Source organism: Balaenoptera physalus (genome assembly GCF_965194825.1).
Source record: "Balaenoptera physalus genome assembly, chromosome: 10".
Lineage (NCBI taxonomy): Eukaryota > Metazoa > Chordata > Mammalia > Artiodactyla > Balaenopteridae > Balaenoptera > Balaenoptera physalus.
Window position 1 is genome coordinate 34,525,301 of NC_138889.1, and position 24,212 is coordinate 34,549,512.

General features: G+C 36.7%; 1 protein-coding gene across 6 annotated transcripts in view; it reads left to right on the top strand.

Moving 5' to 3' along the window:
• TRPC6 (transient receptor potential cation channel subfamily C member 6) overlaps positions 1–24,212 on the top strand; it is a 124,749-nt gene that overhangs the window by 52,986 nt on the left and 47,551 nt on the right. For all 6 annotated transcript variants that reach the window (XR_014250096.1, XR_014250097.1, XM_082409899.1 and 3 more), the window contains exon 2: positions 12,826–13,600. Coding sequence is in view for 4 of the 6 variants with exons in the window: in XM_082409899.1 (XP_082266025.1) it covers positions 12,826–13,600 (775 nt within the window). In the remaining 2 variants the exon portion in view is untranslated. The remainder of the gene's footprint in view (positions 1–12,825; positions 13,601–24,212) is intronic.

Consider the following 24,212-nt stretch of genomic DNA (forward strand, 5'->3'; position numbering starts at 1 on the left):
GCAGGGGGAGATAGTACTAATTCAAAATGGGCACACAGAGATTTCCAAAGTTATCAGTGGTCTAATTCTTAGAGGACGGACGGGGGGCAGGGTTGGTAAATGGTGTTAATTTTATTATTAAACTTAAATTGTAGCTCTTTTCAGCATGTATGTTTCTCAGTAATAAAAATAAGATTTAAAAAATGAAATACAATATCTGCAAAGCTAAGTTTACAATCTTGCTTTACTATTTGTTACTAGTATGAACTCAAGGAGTGTTCTATAGATCATAACTAGTTCTAGGTACTGTAGAGAATTCATAAACATTTTTTTAAGGTACTCAGTCTTAGCTTTTTTTTCAGCTGTATTAAAAAATATAACAACAACAAAAACAACACTTTTCCCTATGCATACCATTTCTGATCCTTATTGATCACTGAACATTTCTTCATGTGTAAAGTGGAAGAACAAAGCCAACTTTACCAACTGCAGTGAAAAGTAAATACAATAACATCTATAAAGTGATTGGCACATAATAAACTCTAGTAGTTGTCGGTTCTCATCCTCCCAGTTCTAGTCAAATTAATATAAAATATATGTTCAGGGGCTTCCCTAGTGGCGCAGTGGTTGAGAATCTGCCTGCCAATGCAGGGGACACGGGTTCGAGCCCTGGTCTGGGAAGATCCCACATGCCGCGGAGCAACTAGGCCCGTGAGCCACAACTACTGAGCCTGCGCGTCTGGAGCCTGTGCTCCGTAACAAGAGAGGCCGCGACAGTGAGAGGCCCACGCACCGGGATGAAGAGTGGCCCCCACTCGCCGCAACTAGAGAAAGCCCTCACACAGAAACGAAGACCCAACACAGCTAAAAATAAATAAATAAATAAATATGGCTGAAAAAAAAAATGTTCATAAGTGTTTTTCCAATAATTGTATTTATACTATTTTGTTTTTTGTTGAGAGATAATTGACATATAACGTATTAATTTTAGCTGTACAACTTAATGATTTGACATTCGTATGTATTGCAAAATAATCACCACAATAAGTTTAGTTAACATCCATCACCACATATAGTTACAGATATTTTTTTCTTGTGATGATAACTTTTAAGATCCACTCCCTTAGCAACTTTCAGTTATCTTATAACTGGTAGTTTGTACCTTTGGCCCCCTTCACCCATTTTGACCCCACTCCCTACCCCCTGCCTCTGGCAACCACCCATCTGTTCTCTGTGTCTATGAGTTCAGGTTTTTTGTTGTTGTTGTTTTGTTTTGCTTTGTTTAGATGCCACATATAAGTGAGATTGTACAGTGTTTTTTTTTTTTTTTTTTCTCTGTCTGACTTATTTTACTTAGCATAATGCCCTTGGGGCCCACCCATGTTGTTGCAAATGGCAGGGTTTCCTTCTTTTTTTTTTAACAGCTGAATAATGTTTCATTGTATATATACATCACATTTTATTTATCCATTCATCCACCTATGGACACTAAAGTTGTTTCCATGTCTTGGCTGTTGTAAATAATGTTGCAATGAACATGGAGGGGTGCAGATATCTTTTTGAAATAGTGATTTCATTTTATTTGAATACATACCCAAATGGGATTACTGAATCATATGGTAGTTCTATTTTTAATTTTTTGAGGAACTTCCATACTGTTTTCCATAGCAGCTGCACCAATTTACATTCCTACCAACATTGCACATGTGTTTTAATTTTACTTACATAAATTTTATATAATTTTATTTATAAAGCTAGAAAAATTATAGTAACTATATTGTGAACTTACAACTTTACTTGACACAATTGGCATGCTCAAAATCAAACTCTACCAAATTGCCATGTTTCATTCTCACTGAGGGTGGACAAATATATTTGAATTTATTACAAGTAAAAATTACTTTAAAATACAGTAGAATAATAATAAAAATGAAGACTATTTATTGAGCACTTATTATCAAGTAGTAAATGCTTTTCATTATCTTTACCTCAATGAGAATAATAAGAGTACTTACTACATAAGATTGTTAAGCTTCCTTAAGACTTGCAGAGCACTTAGTATTATGCAAGGGCTATAACTGATATTTCCAAATAAAATACATACAATATTATAATCCTCCCACAAATCCTGTGAAATAGGGTCATTATTACCCTTATTTTGGAGGAAGCCAGGGAGTCAACAAATGGGCACATCAGAACCTGAATCCATGTCTGGTTACTCAAGCATTTGTGCTTTAAACCACTGTGAATCTGAAGCATTTGATGAAAATTTACGAATTTGGTCACAGGATGAGGAAAAAAAATGTGTAGCTTTACAAAGTCTGACGTTGCTATACTAGGAATGGTATAAAGGACAGAGTTATATAGATTAGTTTTGAAAGTCATTGGGGCAACATTTACTATTTATGATGATTTCTAACACTTTGCCCTATATTTCAAAGGAGCCAGCCTATTTAAAAGAGAGCATTGTGTATTATTGGAAGATCTTAGTTGTATCAAGTGAGTATATAAAAATTGGTTGATTTAGCCTTGTGACCATTCTAATATTCAGACATAAAATTATTTTATCCCACAGATTCATGAGCTAAAACCTGATGTGTTGTTAATTAGATTACATCCTTCTAAGTAGGAGAAATCCTAAATGAATACACTGTCATTTTGTAAGAAGTGAAGCAGATGTGGTTACACCTTCAGTGTAGTCTGTCTACCTTCCCCTAAACTGCCTGAATGATGCAGGGACATTATGAAGAGTCACCCTTACTTGGTAAATACAGGATACACTTTTCAAAATTTGACTCTCTGACAGCACAGGAAGCCTGTGTAGTATGGTTGTTATACATTTGGTCATTGATGATAAATGATATTCTAATTGTATAGTAAAAAATAAGTTCTTGATATGGAATAAAATGGGTTGGGAAACTCCTAAGAATGTGACAAAACAGAATGCTCTCCATTAATTTTTCTTTTCATACTTTTTTCTATTACTTATTCATTCACTTGTAGATTCATAGACATTTTGTGCCTGGCTTGCGCTTGGCACTGGAAATTGAAGATGGATTTGGGTTTTAAGAGCACACGTAAGGGGGACTTCCCTGGCGGCCCAGTGGTTAAGACATCACTTCCAATGCAGGGGGTGCGGGTTCGATCCCTGGTTGGGGAACTAAGATCCCACATGCCTCACAGCCAAAAAACCAAAATGTAAAACAGAAGCAATATTGTAACAAATTCAGTAAAGACTTTAAAAATGGTCCACATCAAAAAAATCTTAAAAAAAGAGCTCATGTATACAAGAAGGGTAAGGGAAACACACAATCAAGGGATGAAGAGAAAAGAATAGAACATAGTTTAAGAACAGTGTGAGCAAGAATGAAGTACAGAATATTCTGAAGATTAAAAAAAAAAAAAACTAAGACAATGAAAATGACTTGTTAGCCATGTTTACATACAGAGCAAGGAGAAAAACAAGGAAGGGCCAATCTGTTATTTTAGGCACATGGTACAAATTTAAGAGATTGCATTGGGGAAAGGAAAGCCATTTAATGACTACTTACCTTCCACCTTGTTTATTAAACAGAACATCTTCAAACTGGAAAGCTTTGAACAATTATAGTTAAGAAGGGTTTGAAGTCTATAAGAGATGAGGCGTCGAATTGCCTTAAGCTGAATGTCATGAGTCACCAATTTCATAGTAACCCTGCAAAGTAACTACTATTCCCCACCCCCCATCCACCCATTAATAGCTAAGGAATCTGTTGCTCAGAGAGATGATGCAGCTAGTAAGTGACAGAGTCCAGATTCCCAACAAAGTCCTTCTTTCTTCAAAACAATGTTCTTCCCAGTATTTGGCATAGCTCCCCAGAGGTGCCTCAAGTCCAGATTCCTAAAGACTCAGTTCTCAGTAACCATAAATTTATTCTTAATTTTTCTAAACTTGTGAACTTGAATTATGTAAGCTCCAAATGCCTCAGAACAAAACCCCTTGAGCTGGAGACCCAATAGTTGAGTTCTGAAGCTTGAATCTCCTAAAATGGAATCCTTAGCTCGTTGGGAGTTACCTAAATTTTCACCTTTCTGCCCTAAGGTATAAATGCTATGTGTTGAACTGAGATCAGCAATGGAACCCAGACCTCAACTTCTAAACCCTGAGCCCTCAATCTTCAGTTAAACTGAGCCAGGAATAAGAAGTCCCTTGGGGGAGGGAGCTCCTGTACATTCCAGCCATAATGGACATCTTTCCATTTTCTCTGGACTACTGACTTATACAAGTATGGTTCTCTTTGCCTGGAGTGTTTTTCTCCTCTTCCATCCCTTCTGCTAACTTTTCCTTCTTTCTTACAAGAAGGGAAATGTCTTCAGAAGGCTTTCCCTGACCAACAGATTGAGTTGAAAACTCCTTCTTATTCATTTATATGGCACATTATACCTTTTCTTTAATAACATGCATCACCTTCTAATCTTCTGTTTACTTTTCTCCTTTCTGCCATGCCTTAAGTGTCTTTCCTTGCTGTATTCCCCCATGTGCCTAGCATAGTGCCTGGAAGAGCAAATATATGAACTGATGAATGAGTGAACTGTTAAGATCCTGATGGTGGATGTGAGGTGTGATAGTGGTATCTAAAATTGTGCTGAATCAGCAGCAAAGAAAGGCATTCCATAATTTTGTTTTCTAAATAAATTAAAATATGTGCTGCATCCTTTAGTCATCTTTCTCTATAGTTGTACTCTCTTATACATTCCAGGTGCATATAGACTTAAACCTGCATTGTGAGTGGTTGGATCTAGCCCCGGAGGTAGAGATTGAGAGCATGTTCCAGATTTATTATTGCAGTCTAGCACTGTTATCTCCAGCAGTCAGCAGCTTCAGCCTGTGTTGAACACACAATCTCAACAATTCTGAATGTTTCTATATCACATTACCCTCTTTCTCACCCTCAGAATCAGAGTTGTTCCTCCTAAGCCTCATATGAACATTAACTTAAATGCGGATGGATGAATCTTAGTTAAAGGCTCATTTTTTAAAATAATGGACTGCCTGAAATTGAATGTGGGTATCTTTCCTGACAGATAGTTTATAGAGGGAAAATTAAGCTCAGAAAGGTGAGAACTGATGATGCATCAGTGACTCATAATAAAAAATTAAACACATCATTTTCTCTATGCCTATGTTTTCATCAGTGATTTCTGAAGGATATAATCATGGCAAAGTCAAATTCACCTAGAGAGCATGTGTTGGGTGTTGTTGGCTTGGCTCTCATCATCCACCCTCCACCCTTTGCACACTCTCCTCTGCCTGGCAGGTTGGCATCAATGCAGACTGTGTAGACGGCATCAATGGGCTCCTTTGTCCCCAGCCCTTGGGTTGGGTACAGCCCATGGGAGAGCCCCTCCATGATATCAGAGGGCAGGAGAGTGAGGTCAAGGTATCAATTCCACTAGCTCTCTCCTGGTGGGTTGGCTGTTACCCTCAACCAAAAGTCAGAAATGCTGTCAAGTGGCCCTTGCCTTACAGTTACCCTGTTTAACTGCTTATAACTTCTTCTTCCTTTTGCCCCTTCAGGCTGAAGCCTACACTGTCCTAGACCGGGTACTGTAGGGCACCATGCTGGATTTCCCAAACTCCTGCCAACACATTCCTAGAGTCTCTTCATTAAAGTCATCAGATTACCCAATTTAGGTATTCTGTCTTTTTCCTGCCTGGAATCTGTCTTATACAGAAGTTATTGTTGAACGGGAAAATATGCTTGTGTAATACACAGGACTATGACGGCTGTTGATAATAGAAGCAAAAGGTTTAAACCTGTTTCTTTGATGAGATAATTGAGATATATTTTGGTTGTATTACACATAAACTTTTTTATATTTCCAAGAGTACCCTATCAAAATAGATCAAAATAAATGCATGTGCCCAGAGATCTACAAAAGAGCATTTCAAAGAAGGATGACATGACACATGAAATAAACCACAAGCTGAAGGCTGAAAAGAAACAATGAAATTTCAAACTTAGTTGTTTTACAAAAAGTAAAGTTTCTGTAACTGTTCCATTATTTGCTCATGTTTTCATTTTCTCATATAGTTTGGTTTCTACTTTGTACAAGTGAGATGTCAACTGGTGATAAAAATAAACAAACAAAAATATATAACATGCACAAGACATTTTTCAGTCACACTTTTGCTGGTTCCCAACTAAAAGTGACAAAGAGTTCAGGCTTCTATCATTTTGTTTCTCAGAGTAATAAGGCAATGTTGTGATGTAGTGTGACTGATCAAATAGAACGTTAGTGTTTGATGAAATGAGAGGAGTCCATGGGGAAAATCGAAGCCAACTGAATCAAAATAAAGAACTGTTACTTTGAAAAATATCTGGATGTTAAAGGGATTTGGTAATGCATTGTGAAGATGGGTGTGAAGATGGGTGGTTATGCTCTATGCGCAGTGTCAAGGACAGACAGAGCAATAGAGGTGAGAGAATATTAGTTTTGCCTTTAAGGACAAGAAAATCTCCACTTCTGGATCAAAGACAAATCACAAGGATGCCATTTAAAAAATATGCCTTTCAATTTTCTTCATACCCTATTGAGCTTGATGCTTATTTGAAATGAATACAAACTATTATATGTACTCTAGGACACATTGTGGTTAAACCTTCATGTTGTGTGCCTTTTTTTTTTTAATAGGGTTGTATATCATAGTGACTTGCTATTGGCTTAATAGAGGACAAACAGGCTTTGACTTTTATTCCTTTGACAAGAGGGACTCATGCATTTGAAGTTATGTACGGAGCACTTGCAGTGTGCCTTTCTACTAAGTGCTGGGAATCCAGTGGTGAATAAGGCAAAGTAGTCCTTGCTCTCGTGAGAGAAAGGAAAACCACTCTGATTGTTTATTGCTCCCTCAACCCCAGAAGAAGGACCAGGAATGTGTGGCTAGAGATTAAGTAGAGTAAAAACAGTCTCATTGTTATAAAATTAGAATAAAATTACTTTTATCATTTATCCTCCTAAAGTAGTATGCAAAATTGCTAGTTGTGTTTGTTGTTAATCTCTAAATATCTACATCTAATTTTTCCCATGGATAATTGTGCATGTAATAAAATATACATTCTAGAATTTTCTTAATTTTCACCTTCCTAGGATACATCTAAAAGTCTACTCCTGTGGCTCTTCCATGCTGCCTGGAATAGTTACGTGCCATTTATGTTTCAACACTTCTGCTTTAGTAGAATTGTGCTTTATTTAAATATTTCAAGGATTTTTGAAGCAAAAAATAAAAGTGAAGCTAGATACTTAATATAGAGCTTAGTTTGTATAGGAGCAGTTCTATTTGATAAAAGTGCATCATATTTGAACAGGATGTAGAGGAAATTACTGCACATGCTCTGGCCTCAAGCACACAGTCCATTTGACTCAGAAGCTAATTCACATTGCTGGCACTTTCAGTAGAGATGGATTATTCCATCTCTCACTATCTGGGGCAACAGGCACTATTCTGCCAGCAAAAAGAATAAGGAAAATGAGGTATGTAAAAACTGTTGTTTTCATGACCTAATCAATATTTGAGTACCATGGGGGCAGTGGCTAGATACACACTTCCTAGAACTGGTATTTATGTATTGTGATAAAGCAAATTACAAAAATACAGTCATGAATATGTAGGTTACTGAACATTCAGCCATGCTAAATATAGCTAAAAGGATGAAGAAAACAATCCTAATAAATATTTTTCTTAAATAGAAGAGCCCACTTTGCAAAAGTGTGCCCTTTAGGTGGAACGAAAGTGTGTCTTTTGTTGACATAATACTTTGGGCTATCGTTCCTCTTTCTAGTAGACGATTTTTCTAGGTTACATTTGCAATTAATGTACAGTTCTATAATATAGCCTTATAAAATCCATTCTATAATCTGGCAGCATCTAGTATCTTTCTTGAAAGGCTTCAAATGTTTGTCATTTAAAAAGCTGTTTTACACATTTTGCTTTTGTGTTTGAAAGTCAAGGATTAAGCAGCACCACTTATGACAAAATACTATACATGAAGCCTTTTGTTGCTTCTTTAGACTGCAGTTGGGAATGATAAGGAGACAGTAAAGCATGCATTTTGTCAACGTGCAAGCACTTTCCCTTTATCTCACTACCCATGCAAGGAGTACTGCCTTCATTGAACATTTAAGAGTTTTCTTCCTAAAACAATCTTAAACACCTCTGTAAACATTCTTTATCTGGCTTTTTCATTGACAGAGTGCTAAAGAGATGATGATGATCCAGGCCTTTTAATAAAAACATATCTGAAAGTTATGTAACTGCAAATGATTAAAATTTGTGATAGAGACAGGAAAGGATTTGAAACTGAAGAAAACATTTTCCCTGGAAATGTCTTTCCTGTTCTTCAAAAGGATGGAAGTTATAGGTGTGAAAGCCATAATAGTTTAGAAGGAAATAGGATATATCCTTAGGATTAGCTCCTTACCAGTATAGAGCTTGCCATTATTCAAATTAATAACATTAAAATCATAAATCATTATTTTAAAAGTTTAGAATTAAAGATGTCACAACTCAGGCTTATTCTACCTCAATGTAAATTTAGAGGTGTTATATGAACAAATAAAACTTTGGAAACTAGGTTAAAAATTGAGATATGAGTAAAGTTACTAATCATAATTTTTCTTTCTATTAAAAGACAAAAACCACTTATGTCAATTACCATCACAGTCCTTGGCTTTTCATGGGTTTTCTAATTGAATAGCAGCTGAAAAATTATAAAGTCAGTGTCCTTCTTCTTCATAAAAATGCATATTCTTATGGCTGTAAAAACGATGAAATCCAAATTTAAGTGCTTTCCACATTCATAATTTCAATTGACCCTAGAAGTAATCCTGTAAATTAGGCTGGTATAATTATTTCTCTCAATCTTATGGAAAAAAAAGAACAACAAAGAGGCTTGATCCTTCGTCTTTTGGTACTTGGCATTATTTTGTGTCAATTTTGTGTCTTTTTTTTTTTTTTTAGTTACACAAAAACCTTTCTTGCGCTACCAGTACTTTCATATCACTTTTATAAATCCCCTGATCCTAGGTCTTTTCTCCTTTAATTTTACAGGTTTTCATTTTCAAAGCATTAACCATGTTCAGCAGATACCTCCCCTCCCCCTAACCTTTGAACTTCCTCTTGTCTACAACAGAAACTATGGAAAGTAATTTATACAGAAGACAAGAGAGGAAGTGAAAGGCTAACGAGGTTATTAGAAGTCAGAAAAGTGACTGAAAGAGGGAAGAAGGTTCAGAATTTCAGAAGGAAATGATGGATGGTTGCTCATGCAACAAATCTTGGTGACTTCTTATCTCTTTCACTTCATCCATCCTGTTAACTCAGAAATAATGCTGCTCTTCTAGAAACTCACCTCTAAGTCGAGTCACCTTTTGCCAAAATCAACATTAGACACTGGCTGATTCTTGTAGGAGAAAATTACATTCTCTTTGTAAAGACTTTAGAAATAATATTTATTTTTTAAAAATGGAAAAGAATATCTCCTAAGGATCACTAGTTATTTGAGGAAAAACTTTAATATAAAGTATTAAACAAACATAAAAAATATAAAATATAAAAACAAACATAAGAAAAGCAACTTAGGAATAAATTCTCTGAAGTGTTCTGATCTGTGTTAGAGTTTTTATCACTGATGTCCCCAGACTTAGATAAGATACTGTGTCTTTGAAAGCAGAAAAGGTCGTATAAACAGAAACATTTGAAGAATAAAAGATGTTCTTAAAAATTTAATAGCAGAAAAAAATTTTCAAAAGATACATTAGAGGATAAAGTTGAAGAAATATTTCAGAGTACAATGCAAAAAGATAAACCATTGGAAAATAGAAAAGATAAGAAAGTAAAAGGATATTCCAGAATGTCCAACATCCAAAACAAAGGAGTTCCAGAAACAAAGAACACTGTAGGCAAGAATCAAAACTATCAGAGAAATAAGTCAAAAATATTCTTCAGAGAAGAAGGACATGTTTTTCCACATTAAGAGGTTTACTGAGTGCCTAGAACTATAGAGGAAAAGAGATTCCCTTCAATAAAAAAGATCTTGTAATTGTAGGGCACCAGAGAGAAAGAGAATTTCTAGAATCATACTCCTTGATAACAACTAACAAAAACTAGAATCTAACCTAACCAGACTTTCAAAATTATTGTCATCCTAGAATTCTCTACTCAGCCAAGCTACCAATTAAGTTTGGAGGTAAGTCAAAGTCATTTTTAGACATGCAACCTTTCAAGAAATTTATTTCCTATGCCTGCTTTCTCAGTCAGCTCCTGGAGGATGTACTCCATCCTCCAGGGGTAAACTAAAAAAGAGGAAGATCTGAGATACAGACAATAAGGAACCCAACACAAGAGCAAAGCAAACAGAATCCTTGGAATGATGCTAAAAGGAAGATTCAAAGACAACATATATTCACCAAGTCTAGACAGCAACTGGTCCAGATGAGCAGATCAGAAGGTGACAGGGAGATTCTTCAAGAAGCTAAAATTGAAAAAAACACATAGTATGTTGAATGTATTAGAAGAAGATTTATACTGAAGGAGAAGAGTTTTGTTGAATTTCATAAATACATAGAACATTAAGCATATGAATACAGAAAGATGATTTTTCAAGACTGGGTTGCAGGACACAGGGAAGCTGCACCAGAAAAGATACCCCAGTATAGTATATACTACTTGTCATACCTATAGCTAGCACCTGCATTGTCATAATGTAAATAGCTACCTACCAAAAGTTATGATATAACTATACTGGAATGATAAGGGACCATGAAGCGTGTGTGTGTGTGTGTGTGTGTGTATGAGAGAGAGAGAGAGAGAGAGAAGGATGTGAAGATAAGGTGGGAGATTGTGAAAGTGAGCTAGATACTCAACTTTCATAATGGGAAGTCTGTAGATAATACCAAATCTGGAAAAGCAAGAAATAGCAATATTATGAAGTTATATGGATGTAAGGATTTAAATTATAAAATAATCAGCTAAAATAGTTGAAATATATTTCCTTTGGGGATCAGGATATGGAGAAGGTGAAGCATAAGTGACTGCTGTTTTTTGTAACAAGCTTTTAGAGTGTGTAAACATGCACATGCATAACTTGGGTATAATTTAAAATGGAATTAGAAACAAAACAATAGCTATAGAAAGCAAAATAGATATATAAATCATTCTCTTATTACTTAATAAAAGCTATGGATACATTATCTAAAGATCTATCTTAAAAAATATTAGTATTATAGCATATGTTTGGCTATGGCCCTTAATGTCATTTTTTAAAAATTTACATAGTTGTCAGTAAAACATCAGCCTGGTTAGTTTTGAAGAGGCTGTGGCTGGCTAAAGGGTTCACTGCTGAATGAAAATCTATGAAAAAATTTTGTGAATATGGCAGCATACTCTTGAAGCTCCTTGGAGAGCCACAACCTATTTCTGAGTGGCTGACATTTTGCTAACTTCTTTGGACATCACACTGCCATTGTCAACATTGCCTGGAGCTTTGGTATCAAGATGGATAAGGGTTAGTATGGAAAGAAAATTAGGTTCTCTTAGCCTGGCCGCATCGGAGGGGAAGATGGCTTATGGGGTCTTTGGATCTATTTAAATTCTCTTTATATGGGGAAGTTTGTGACAGTCTTTGAAGAGGGATGGCTTTTAGAACATTTATGAAGAAAAGAAACGTCTATGACATTAATCATCAATCACACCTGTCTTCTTTTCAGGCTCCCCTTTAACCTGGCTCTTCCGTATTCTGCGGGAAGTTTTCCTTTTCGGGTTTCCAGTTAGTGATAGTGACAAAGCTTCAGCCCTTCAAACTCAAAAACACCTTAAGACATAAAGTTATGAATCACTAGGGAAAAAAAATCCTCATTGTAGCATTTCGATCAGAGGAGGAATCACTTTTTCTAATCACAGAACGAAAGCCAACACTGAAGGCTGGCCACCTCTTTGGCCACGGTCTCCATCACAGACTCATTCCTTCCCACTTACCACCTGGATCACAACTTTCTCAAGTTACCAGTGATTTTTAGAACAATGCCTAACAGAGTCCAATCCATTAATTGTCCCTGTTAATGAAACCTACGCTGTCGCATAGTTGATCCCTCTGCTGGAGAAAGCTCTCTACCTATACCTGACCTCATCACACTCTCCCCAAACACACTGTCACCTGACTCCTGCTATCCTTCCATTTTCAGCATGTCACTTTCTCCCAGAAAGTAGGTTAGATGCCCCTGCTGTAGGTTTATTATGACAATTAAACAGCTGATAACAAGGTAATGTGCTAATTGCCCATTTTCTCCCTTTGAACTCCCTTTGAAGATTTTTAAGGACAGAAAGGTTTCTTTTTTTTTTTCACCATTGCTTTTTCCAGACCTTATATAATGCCTGGCCCTGGCATAGGAGGGACTCAATAAATATATGTTGACTTGAATGGATTTGCTCTTTTCCTGCTTATTTTTTATATTTTCACACTCTATGTCGTAATGGTGACATTTTGGGTCTTTCTTATATCTATACTATCTGCGACTGAAAAACACACATTAATCTCTGTGTGCATGGCACAGAGAGATTATGGGAATTGCCAGAATCTCCACCCCAAATTAAAATGTTAAAATCTGCAAAGTGCTTGGCTTTCTAAAAAGAGACGTTCTTGGAATCCATTAACAAATAAATGCATCTTCATTTGTATTATAGTTGGTCTAGAGATGATGAGACAACATCTAATATACTTGAGGATTGCATTAGATGAATGGTAGGTCATTTTACACACTAAAATGCTCTTAATATGATTTGTTCACAATCTTTCTATTTTATTACAGCCGGGGCACCGACAATAGACTGACCCACCGGCGGCAGACAGTTCTCCGTGAGAAGGGAAGAAGGTTAGCTAACCGAGGACCAGCATACATGTTTAATGATCACTCAACAAACCTATCTATTGAGGAGGAACGCTTTTTAGATGCAGCTGAATATGGCAACATCCCAGTGGTAAGGAAGATGTTAGAAGAATGCCTCTCACTCAATGTTAACTGTGTAGATTACATGGGCCAGAATGCCCTGCAGCTGGCAGTGGCCAATGAACATCTGGAAATTACAGAACTTCTTCTCAAGAAAGAAAATCTCTCTCGTGTTGGGGATGCCTTACTTTTAGCTATTAGTAAAGGTTATGTTCGGATTGTGGAAGCCATTCTCAGTCATCCAGCTTTTGCTGAAGGCAAGCGGTTAGCAACAAGCCCCAGTCAGTCTGAACTCCAGCAAGATGATTTTTATGCCTATGATGAAGACGGAACACGGTTCTCCCATGATGTGACTCCAATCGTTCTGGCTGCCCACTGCCAGGAATATGAAATTGTGCACACCCTCTTGCGGAAGGGTGCTCGGATTGAACGGCCTCATGACTATTTCTGCAAGTGCAGCGAATGCAACCAGAAACAGAAGCATGACTCCTTCAGCCATTCCAGATCTAGAATTAATGCCTACAAAGGCCTGGCAAGCCCAGCTTACCTGTCATTGTCTAGTGAAGATCCAGTCATGACAGCTTTAGAGCTTAGCAATGAGCTGGCAGTGCTGGCCAACATTGAGAAAGAGTTCAAGGTAGGTCTTTAAAAGTCGAAGTCAAGGTATATTTACAAGCTTCCACTATGTACTCACACTCTGCTAGGTATCGTAGACAGTAGGCAATTTTATATGTTTTTTTGCCAACAAGCTCTTTATTATATAGAGTAAAAGTTGTGATCACTACCATTTGGAGATGATCTACTATACACTAGACATTTTACATTTATTATGTCTAATTCTTATCACAACCTTGAGAAGATCTTAGTTCCTTTTCAGAGGCAGAAATGGAGGCATAGAAAGGTTAAGTAAGGCCCAAGATCCACAACTGGTAAAATGACAGAGCTGGGATCAGAATCCATGGATGCTGATCTCTAAAACCCAGATTCTGTCTCCTGTAAAACACTGTTTTTATATTCAGAGCATGGTGATAGCTGCTGTTGAGGTCAGAAAGATGAATATGATAAAGGAAGTCATAGTTTGACTTGAGAGACAGATGCATGCATGCATAAATATAGTATAAAGAGAAATGAAACTACTAGATAAGGCTATAAGCTGTGTGCTGTCGCAGTTCAGAGAAAGCAGTATTTAATTCTGATTAGGTATCGGGGAAGTTACGTGTAAAATGGTATTTCAGCTGTATATGGCAGAATGAGTAGCATTTTGGAAGGCAGAGAATGAGGGAAAAGATATTTTAGGCCAAGGTGACATCCAAAACAAAAGCTTGTAGATATGGAAGAAGTAGTCGCTTTGAGGGAACTTTGCTGCAGTCTCTGAATAAAAGGTAAGTGGAGAGATACCGTGTCAGATGCTACCATCTTCCCCATGGTTTGTGCTACATCTGGAGAGGGTGAAATTTCAGATTCCTAGTCTAAGGTCACACACCTACACACACACACCTTTAAATTCCTTCCATAGTTTATCTGACCTGTCTTACAGTGTTCATCACGTTCTGCTGTACGTTATTGTTATTTAGGGTGAGCTTTTCTCCATTACTCAGCTATACACTGCTTGGAATCAGGTCTGATTCATCAAATACAGTATTACACAAAGATAAATGTTGGTTTTATTTTCTCTGTTCTCTATGCTATGAGAAAGCATGTCTCTACATTCCACACTTTGGGGATCTCTCCTGTGCAGTTTCTCGGTGCCTCTGTCATTGAAGGAACACTGTTAAACTCAGCATGGTATGTCATGTGTCCATCTATCCTTGGGTCCTATCCATCCAGGCAGGGAGGGGGAGGTAAATCGTGACTGGAACCTTTCAATGGCCCCCAGAATGGAGGATGCTGCTTTTCCTTTAGCTACCTGGCAGCTGAGGGTACAGGACAAGCAAATGATCTCTTACAATCCTGTCTCAGTCGTTCCTACTTCTCACTTTACTCCCAGGACTCAGTGAGTCAGAGAGCTATGCTATCTTCAATTAGAGAAGTTTCTTCAAAATCTGCTCAATATTATTTTAAAATTTGTATTTAATTTTTTTGAAATTTCACTGCTTAGGTTTCAACATTTCTGTTTCTGTAATTGTATCTTTGTTTACACTTCTCTAGACCACAGAAGAATATTACATTCTTCATTCATTCATTCACTTGCTTACATCTTTTGAGCCCATGTTTGTACCAAATATTGTACTGGGGAGAGTTGAGAAGGGAGGATGGAGATGTAGCACAAACACAAAGACAATTCAGTCAGTAATCCTGCCCTCAATTAGTTTGTAATCTAATAGGAGAGGAAAGACCTGTGTGTAGGAACTATAATATAAGGCATGACCTTGTGGAGTGAGGGGGCGGGCAGGTGGGCCAAAGGTGAGAAGAATCACATCTAACCAGAATGTGAATTTTTCACTGTCCCTAAATGCATTGCATAATGTAAGAGCCCCTTTAGGATTAAGAGGATTTAAAGATCCAGACATTCCTTTATTTGTTCACCACACATTGTTTCTGCTCAGGAGGTGCGTGGTATACGGATCAGGCACTTTCCCTCCATTCATACTTTGTCTGTGTGGTTCCACTCTCTTTGGCAGCTACCTAGAGCCTCTACTCAGGCTTACTCTCTGCTTAATGCCCTGCCTCTGTGAAGGTTTGAAGGCAAAGAAAAAACAAATCTCTCTGAAAACACAGATCTCTTTAATAGTGTTTTATCCCTAATATCGTTTAAAAGTCCTTCTCAAATATTACATTAGTTTACTGTTAAAAGAGGGTAGCAGTTCAGAAAAATGTTTTTAAAAGTATATCCTAGAACTCGACCATCAGCAGTTTTTCTAATTAGAAATTTGACTCCAAAAGTTCTTGTATTACACAAGGAGAAAGGCCAGTTCTTGGCTTTTTTAAAAAAATCTTTGGCAAATACAAAATAAAAAAGCACAAGGTTTTCTTTCTTACCAGACAGAACACTCTAAAACAAATATTTCATTCTCCAGACTAGTTTGGTCCACAGAGGCAAGAAAAGCCTCATATGAGGATGAACTGCCATTGCCTTTGTGTGTAAACTCAGGGAAAGCACATCCTCCATCCACCACCAGCCACGGTGTTGTGATGCTAAACCTGTTTCCAGCAGCCCAGCTCAGTTTACAACAGGATGGGACCTGACAGGGCTAAAGAGATTGGTGTCTCTGGTGAGATTTCTTGCTAAGTCTGCTGCTCTACTCTTCAAAAATAACTTCTCTTTTCTTACTTTAAAAGAATACAGTTGATCCTTGAACAAAATGGGTTTGAAGCGTTCGGGTTCACTTATATGTGGATTATTTTCACTAAATATAGACTACAGTACTACACAATCCCAGGTTGGTTGAATCCATAGATGTGGAACTGTGGATACCGAGGGTCCACTGGAGAGTTACATGCAGGTTTTCAACTGCGCAGAGGATGGGTGCTCCTAACCTCTGCTTTGTTCAGAGGTCAACTATATATGGTCATGTTAGGAAATAATAATATAAAAATGAAGAAAAGTTTAAAAATCATTTCTATTTTGCCACCAAGAAGTAAACACTGATACTGCAAACATGCCAGCACATATCCTTTTATTTGTATTTTTAGTAGTCAAGTCCCTTACAGTCTCAGGGAACAAAGATTGCAGAGTCTGGACCACCTGAGTCCTGGGATGCCTCACAGGGACCTGAGAGATTGTATTGGCCGCAGGCAATCCTTTCTGCTCATGGTCTTTAAATTCTTTTGCTTCTTTTTCACCTGAAAGACATTTGAAAAATTCTGTGCTCATGTGCACATTTTAAAATTGGCATCTAAATATTTTTATTTTTAAGTTTAAATATTTTTAAAAGATACAGTTTCTGCATAGTGTAAATATTGACATTTAAAAATAGAACTCTTAAAGTGCTCCTTCAGATGTATCTAGGGGCCTTTAAGTGCTGTGATTTTATGTGTACCATCACCTATTTTAAAAATAAGTAAACAACCTCCTTTTTAACATTCAGAATAGCTACATCTTTCCTTTTCTCCCTGAGCTTGTATTTCCAGTCCAATTTCCTCCACAAATATGACTCCTGATGTAATAGCTTTTTATTGTGTAAAGTCTTTTATAGATCACCCAATTACATATATAATATATATGATATATATTATATAACACATATTAGCAGTATATTTGATCAAAACTACATAAGTTGAACATAATTTTTCAAAATAACAAATATGTACAAATTTTGAAAAGTAAATTTTAAATATATGACACAGTTCTTATTGGAAATGAATTTTTAATGGGATTAATCATGTCCATACTTTTGTTATGTATTTAGTGAAAGAAAAAGTTATAGCCTGCTAAAATAACTTGATTTGTCAGCTATCATATTATTTTAGTTTTTGTTAATAGGATATATAAATTAATAAAATTAAATATAAATTATTTTATGTAATAAAATTAAAAGAGGTGACTATAGTTGGAATAACTATTTCTTGATGTGATTTGATAACTGCCTTACTGAATTACCCACATTGAATCTGAAAGAAATCACATAAAAGTTTTATCCATGTGTTTTAGCCAATATCCTATGAAAATTTTGAGTCCTGGAAACCATTCCAAATCACATTAAAAGGAATCATCCTCCTAACGTTTTCTGCCTTGCCCATTTGAGATGTCTTTCCTTTAAGCTAATAATACATCCAAAAGATGAGTATTAATAGTTTAAAAGAATCACTTACATTTAAATACATGAAGAAGTGATTTTTGTATTCAGTATTCCCTACTGATGCTTCTTTGCCGTCCTTTCATTCAAGAAGGATGCATTCTTTGACAGTTGTTGAAGAATGAAGAGGCAAAGTACATTAAACAAAAATTATCATTGTTCCTATCACTACACTGCACCATACATCTAAATTTAGAACATCCCAACATGAACCAGCATGTTGTATTTCGATCATTAAGCTTCATCTTCAACAGGAATGTGTATTAGGGCAGGAAAATACAGGAAGCCCCTCAGGTCTATGGTACCTGGGTTAATTATTAAAGGGGAATTCTCCATTGTTTGCTACATGGGTGAGTGAGAGTGGGGAATTATTTTGTAAAGGGGTGAAAGATCTATTTTCAAGGAAATCAGTTTTAGGAAAGTTGAAGATCTGGAAATTGATTCCCTTAAAACTATCAGTGTTCTCTGGCTCCTTGGAAAGCCTTCACATATCTCTGTTCAAAGGCAACTAATCTATTTTATGAGAGTTAGAGAATGAGAACTTTCACAAAGATTTTGTAAACTCCAATATATAGCTTCTCCTAAATTCTCTTTTTCCATAATTAACCCATAGTCCTTTAACAAAAGAAGCCAGAGTAGTTGCTACTGAATTCCTCAGGCAATTGTAGTCTTGCACCTTGAATCTTCTAAACCGAACAAATTGCGCTCATTACCCGTATCATCAGGTCTGGAGCTGGCTCCATGCGGGGGTGACAACCAGACCACAGCAGAGAAATCTAACAATTAGATGGAACCACAGGAATAAGAAGAAAACCAATAGGCCTGAGGGATTGCAGGTCTTCAAAGTGAATGGGGGAGAAACCAGATTTAAAAGTTTTCACCCATTCAAGTTTAATTTTTATACTGAATTTTTATAAATAATTTTTTGCTTTGGTAGCAAGAGACCTCAGCCACCTTAAACTTAAACTTGGGCTAAGCCTAATTTTGGCAACAAACACCAAATCGATTAAAAACACACACACAGAATTTTGACTGTTTTTGATCCTGGTGAAGGAGAGCATAACTCCTGGTTTTTCTCCTTGACTCAAGACTAAGAATTATCATAAAGACAAGGAGATCAGTACCAGGGATGGTTTTTCAGCAAATGCATTCTCCCAAATTTAGAACTTCCTTTTAGTATATCAATATGTACCTATGACTTATGTCTCTAAACCCTTTTTTGAATATATTTATATTTTAGGTTGTTTGTGGTAATAAACAAGGTTTCCTTTAATTACCCTAAAATTACCCCCTCTATGCATCAGAGTTTGCCCTCTTCCCTGTCATTCTAGATAAGCAGCTTTTCTGAAACTTTTCCAGATCCTTCATGTCTTCCTGAGGGGTGTGTATCTAAACAGGCACATGGCCCTCCAGATGCCTCTGCCACTGACTTTGAGGAAAGGGAAGACACTCTGCTGTGTCCGTTTTTAAACTGTTGCTATGTTCTGGCGTTCAAAATGTTCAAAAATTCCTGGCATTGTTTGAAAAAGAAATACCCTCTAAGAAACTGACTGAGTTGAAAAGCAGTTTTTGTTAGCAGAAAGGCAGTGTGACTATTATCAGACCTTAGCAGGGTGACAAAGGTGTCGCTTGCATGCTAAATAGCCTACAGAAGCACAGGGCAGGGATCCAGACCGAAGGGGAAGGAGGAAATGGACCATTGTTGAGCTTCATGAATTATTCTAAGTGATTTACACTCTAACTTTATGATATAGCAGCATTTAAGTTCTCCATAATTAGGAGAAATTATCAAAAGGCCAGAAAATAAAGTAGCCTTTCAAGATCATGGCTGTTAAGTAGCAGAGCAAAAATTCAAACACAGGTATGTTTTATACCCAGTCATGCTCCTTTCTTTATATGACACAACAAAAGTTTTGGTTACCTTCTGTGTGCCACCCACTGTGCTGGAAACTCAAAGGTGAGTAAGATACAGTCTTTGTTCTGAAGTATATTTGAGTCTATTCAAGAGAGACGGATACATGAACAAATGCAGTAAAGTGTATGAGTCTGTTTGTTCTTGCCTTTGAATTTCCGATCAGTTTAAATAGATGGGCAGAAAAAATCCATTCTGGCAAAATTTTAGATCTAAGGCAAGTCAACAGTTAGGGATGGAAGTTACGTGCAACAGTTTGTACCCTTAGAGACCTCAGCCCCTGAAGCACCTGTTTACCTTCATTGCTGCCCTTCAATCTTCCTAGCTTCAATGGGACCTGAGAATTTCTATGCGAAGGAAAGGATAAAACCTGGTTATCAAACACTCTATTAAGTTAAATAAGTATCCACTGCTGTGGCAACAATCAACATAAAAGTCAGTAGCATCTGACAAAACTAGGAAAATGTCTGTCTGCAATTCTTGTTTGAAAATGTATCTCATCTCTTTTTACCTTTTCTTTAGAGTAGTGTCTGATTACCTTTTATGTCCCTCACAACCCCACATATTAGGTGCTGTAAAAATGCTTGTTAATCATCCTCACATCAGCTGTGACAGGGCTCAATGATCAATGTGCCATTGAGTGACAATTATTCTGAAGAGCCTTAGAGTTACTTATGGTCCCAGGAAGCATGGCTGGTTAACTCGATCACTAGATAGATAATGATACTCTGTACTTTCTTTACTCTTTAGGAACATAATCTCATTTTACCAAACTCCCATCTTAGTAAGACTGCGGTATCTATCACAGCACTAGTTGCTGATTGCTTGCTGAACATTTGTAGAATATTTGTTGAAAGAATGAATGAATGAATAATCATTTTATTTTCAGTACATTCAAGTGATACCCAGTGTTGATGAAAATAATCCATAAACAATCTACAATAGGAATAGAAAAGAGTTTTATTTGAGGACTATAGCCTGGAAGACAGCCTCTCAGATAACTCTGAGGAACTGATCTGAAAAAGCATGGTTTTCAGCACAGTATTATATCTTGTCAGAACCAAGAACATTAAACAAATCAGGGATATGTTCCTTCAAGGTTTGAAAAAAAAAAAGATTAGCATGTACACAGCAAGTCAGTATGGCCTTGGCACCTGGGAAGGGAGTCTTATCATCGAAGGAGAACTAGCATTGGCTTCCCAGGAAGAGAGGCATTTAATCTTTACTTTTAAAATGGACATTCTTTACTTCTGGTCAATGTGCCCTTTTCTTAATAATTAAAGCAGGTGCACAATGTATGTTTGACAGGCCACAAACAGGCTATTTTAGTTAGCATAAAATTCAAGTTAACTTATGTATAAGCTAGAATGACTTACCCATACCTCAGTATGTGGAAATATCTTTTATCCCCAGGAATCCCATCATGGCTTTATTATTTTTTAGCACAATTTTGTGCCAAGGTACTGAGACTACTTGGATATTGTTTATGAAATGATGGAAACAACAACAATAATAATTGCCATTGATTCATCCCAACCCTGGGCCTGGAAGTGGCATTTGTTATCTCATATAATCTTCACAGTAACCCTAGGAAGTAGGTACTTACATTACCCCTGTTTTACACATGAGAATTTTGAGGCTTTAAGGGATTAAGTAATTTGCCCAAAGTCATGCAGCTAGTAAGTGTTTGCACCTAGTTTCAAATCCAGGTCTGCCCTTCTCCAAAGCCCACAGGGTTGATTAGTGAGAATTAAGGCATGCATTTCCCCCCACCCTCTTAATTTCTATAAAGCAAATGTTATTCTATGTATAGATCCAGACATTAAAATTACACACCATAACATATCTTCTACTATGTAAAATCCAACTAAGATGACCCTTTGACAGGATACTTTTAACAGGGTATTTTATGTCTATTAATCTCTAAACTCTGTTCTATTAGCCCACTATCAGTCACCTCTTTATAACTCAAAGGTTAATAGGCAAGCACCCACTTCTAATTTATTAATGTATGGTGTGGGTGTGTGAGCCAAAGGCAGAATGAAATCAACCGCCAGCTTCACTTTTTCAAAAAACCAAAATCACAGTGCTGTGTCTGGCTAATGAACTGCCAATATCTCATTTTAAGTGAGTTTTCATTTCAATTTGAGAAAACTTAAAATATGAAAATATTTGTAAGTGGATTCCCAAGGTGAAAAAAGCATGCATTTCTAAAAGCAGTCTTATTCTTTATTTTATTTTTTAATTGTTGGTTTTTGTTTTGTTTTGTTTTTGCTTGGAATATGTCTTGAGAATTAGCAGTGAATTGGAAACAATTTTTTAAGTCAAGGTATGAAACAACACAGAGCTCCTGTACTTTACTTTTTCAGTCCACGTGGTTTCTACTAAAAAATGTTACTCTACACTTGAAGGGTCATACCCTCCTTTGAAATACCTAATTTCACCTGAGCTTTTTTTGAATTCTAGAGAGTATTGGTTTTGAGTCTTACATTTTTATCTCCAAAAGAACTAAAGATACATCTAGAATTGAGTGCTACAAACAAGAAAGGCTAGATGCATTAAATTTTGTCATAACTCCATAGGTACGTACAAATGTCAAGAAATGGCCTGTTTTCAGATCTTGCCCTTGATGGTATAAATAAAATAATTATGTTTTATCAAATGCTTGCTATGTGCTTTGCAGTGTGTGATTTCTTTAACAATTACTCTCACTAAGCCTTAGTTTTCTCATCTGTAAAATGAAAATAATAATAGCACCTACCTCATAGAGTGATTTGAAGCTACCTAAGATCACATGGCTAAAAAACAGAAGAGCTGGGATTTGATTACAGGTATATCTAACCTTAAAAGCCCAAGCTCCTAACCACTGTAATATGGAATAGTGGGCATAGACAACATATGTATTGATACTTCCACACCTCAAAGTTCTTCCCCATGACCTTAATTGACTATTTCATGAAAGGGATAGAGCTGTTTCCTTGTGACCTTATTTATACTATCTGACCAGATACCTGTTTATAAGTAGTTTGAGCCATTCTCAATTAAGGCAGAATTTGTTTTATTAATTTTATTTTATAGAATCTGTTTGAACCTACAGTTAGCAAAGTGAAGCTTGGCATGATTTACGGGGAGGAGCCCAAGAAGGTGCTTTGCAAATACCCAAGGTGAAGCTGTTTTCCATTTAGCGCCCCCGCAAATATTACCTATTGATTCACATCCAGAGCCTCTCATACTTCTCCAACATCTTTCTCTCTTGATCCCTGCAAAGAATCTTTTTTTTTTTAACATCTTTATTGGAGAATAATTGCTGTACAATGTTGTGTTAGTTTCTGCTGTACAACAAAGTAAATCAGCTATATGTATACATATATCCCCATATCCTCTCCTGCTGGAGCCTCCCTCCCACCCTCCCTATCCCACCCCTCTAGGTGGTCACAAAACACGGAGCTGATCTCCCTGTGCTAAGCAGCAACTTCCCCCTAACCATCCATTTTACATTTGGTAGTGTATATATGTCAATACTACTCTCTCACTTCATCCCAGCTTCCCCTTCCCCCTGACCGTGTTCTCAAGTCTGTTCTCTACGTCTGTGCCTTTATTCCTGCCCTGCCACTAGTTTCATCAGTACCGTTTTTTTAGATTCCATATATATGCATTAACATACAGTATTTGTTTTTCTTTTTCTGACTTCACTCTGTATGACAGATTCTAGGTCCGTCCACTTCATTACAAAAAACTCAATTTAATTTCTTTTTATAGCTGAGTAATATTCCATTGTATATATGTGCCACATCTTCTTTATCCATTCGTCTGTCGATGGACACGTAGTTTGCTTCCATGTCCTGGCTATTGTAAATAGTGCTGCAATGAACATTGTGGTACATGACAGTTTTTGAATTATGGTTTTCTCAGGGTATATGCCCAGTAGTGGGATTGCTGGGTCGTATGGTAGTTCTATTGTAAGTTTTTTAAGGAACCTCCATACTGTTCTCCATAGTGGCTGTATTAATTTACATTGCCACCAACAGTGCAAGAGGGTTCCCTTTTCTCCACACCCTTTCCAGCATTTATTGTTTCTAGATTTTTTGATGATGGCCATTCTGACTGGTGTGAGGTGATACCTCATTGTAGTTTTGATTTGCATTTCTCTAATGATTAGTGATGTTGAGCATCCTTCCATGTGTTTGTTGGCCATCTGTATGTCTTATTTGGAGAAATGTCTATTTAGGTCTTCTGCCCATTTTTGGATTGGGTTGTGTGTTTTTCTGATATTGAACTGCATGAGCTACTTGTATATTTTGAAGATGAATCCTTTGTCAGTTGCTTCATTTGCAAGTATTTCCTCCCACTGTGAGGGTTGTCTTTTCATTTTGTTTATGGTTTCCTTTGCTGTGTAAAAGCTTTTAAATTTCATTAGGTCCCATTTGTTTATTTTTATTCTTATTTCCATTACTCTAGGAGGTGCATCAGACAGGATCTTGCTGTGATTTATTTCATAGAGTGTTCTGCCTATGTTTTCCTCTAAGAGTTTTACAGTGTTTGGCCTTATATTTGGGTCTTTAATCCATTTTGAGTTTATTTTTGTGTATGGTGTTAGGAAG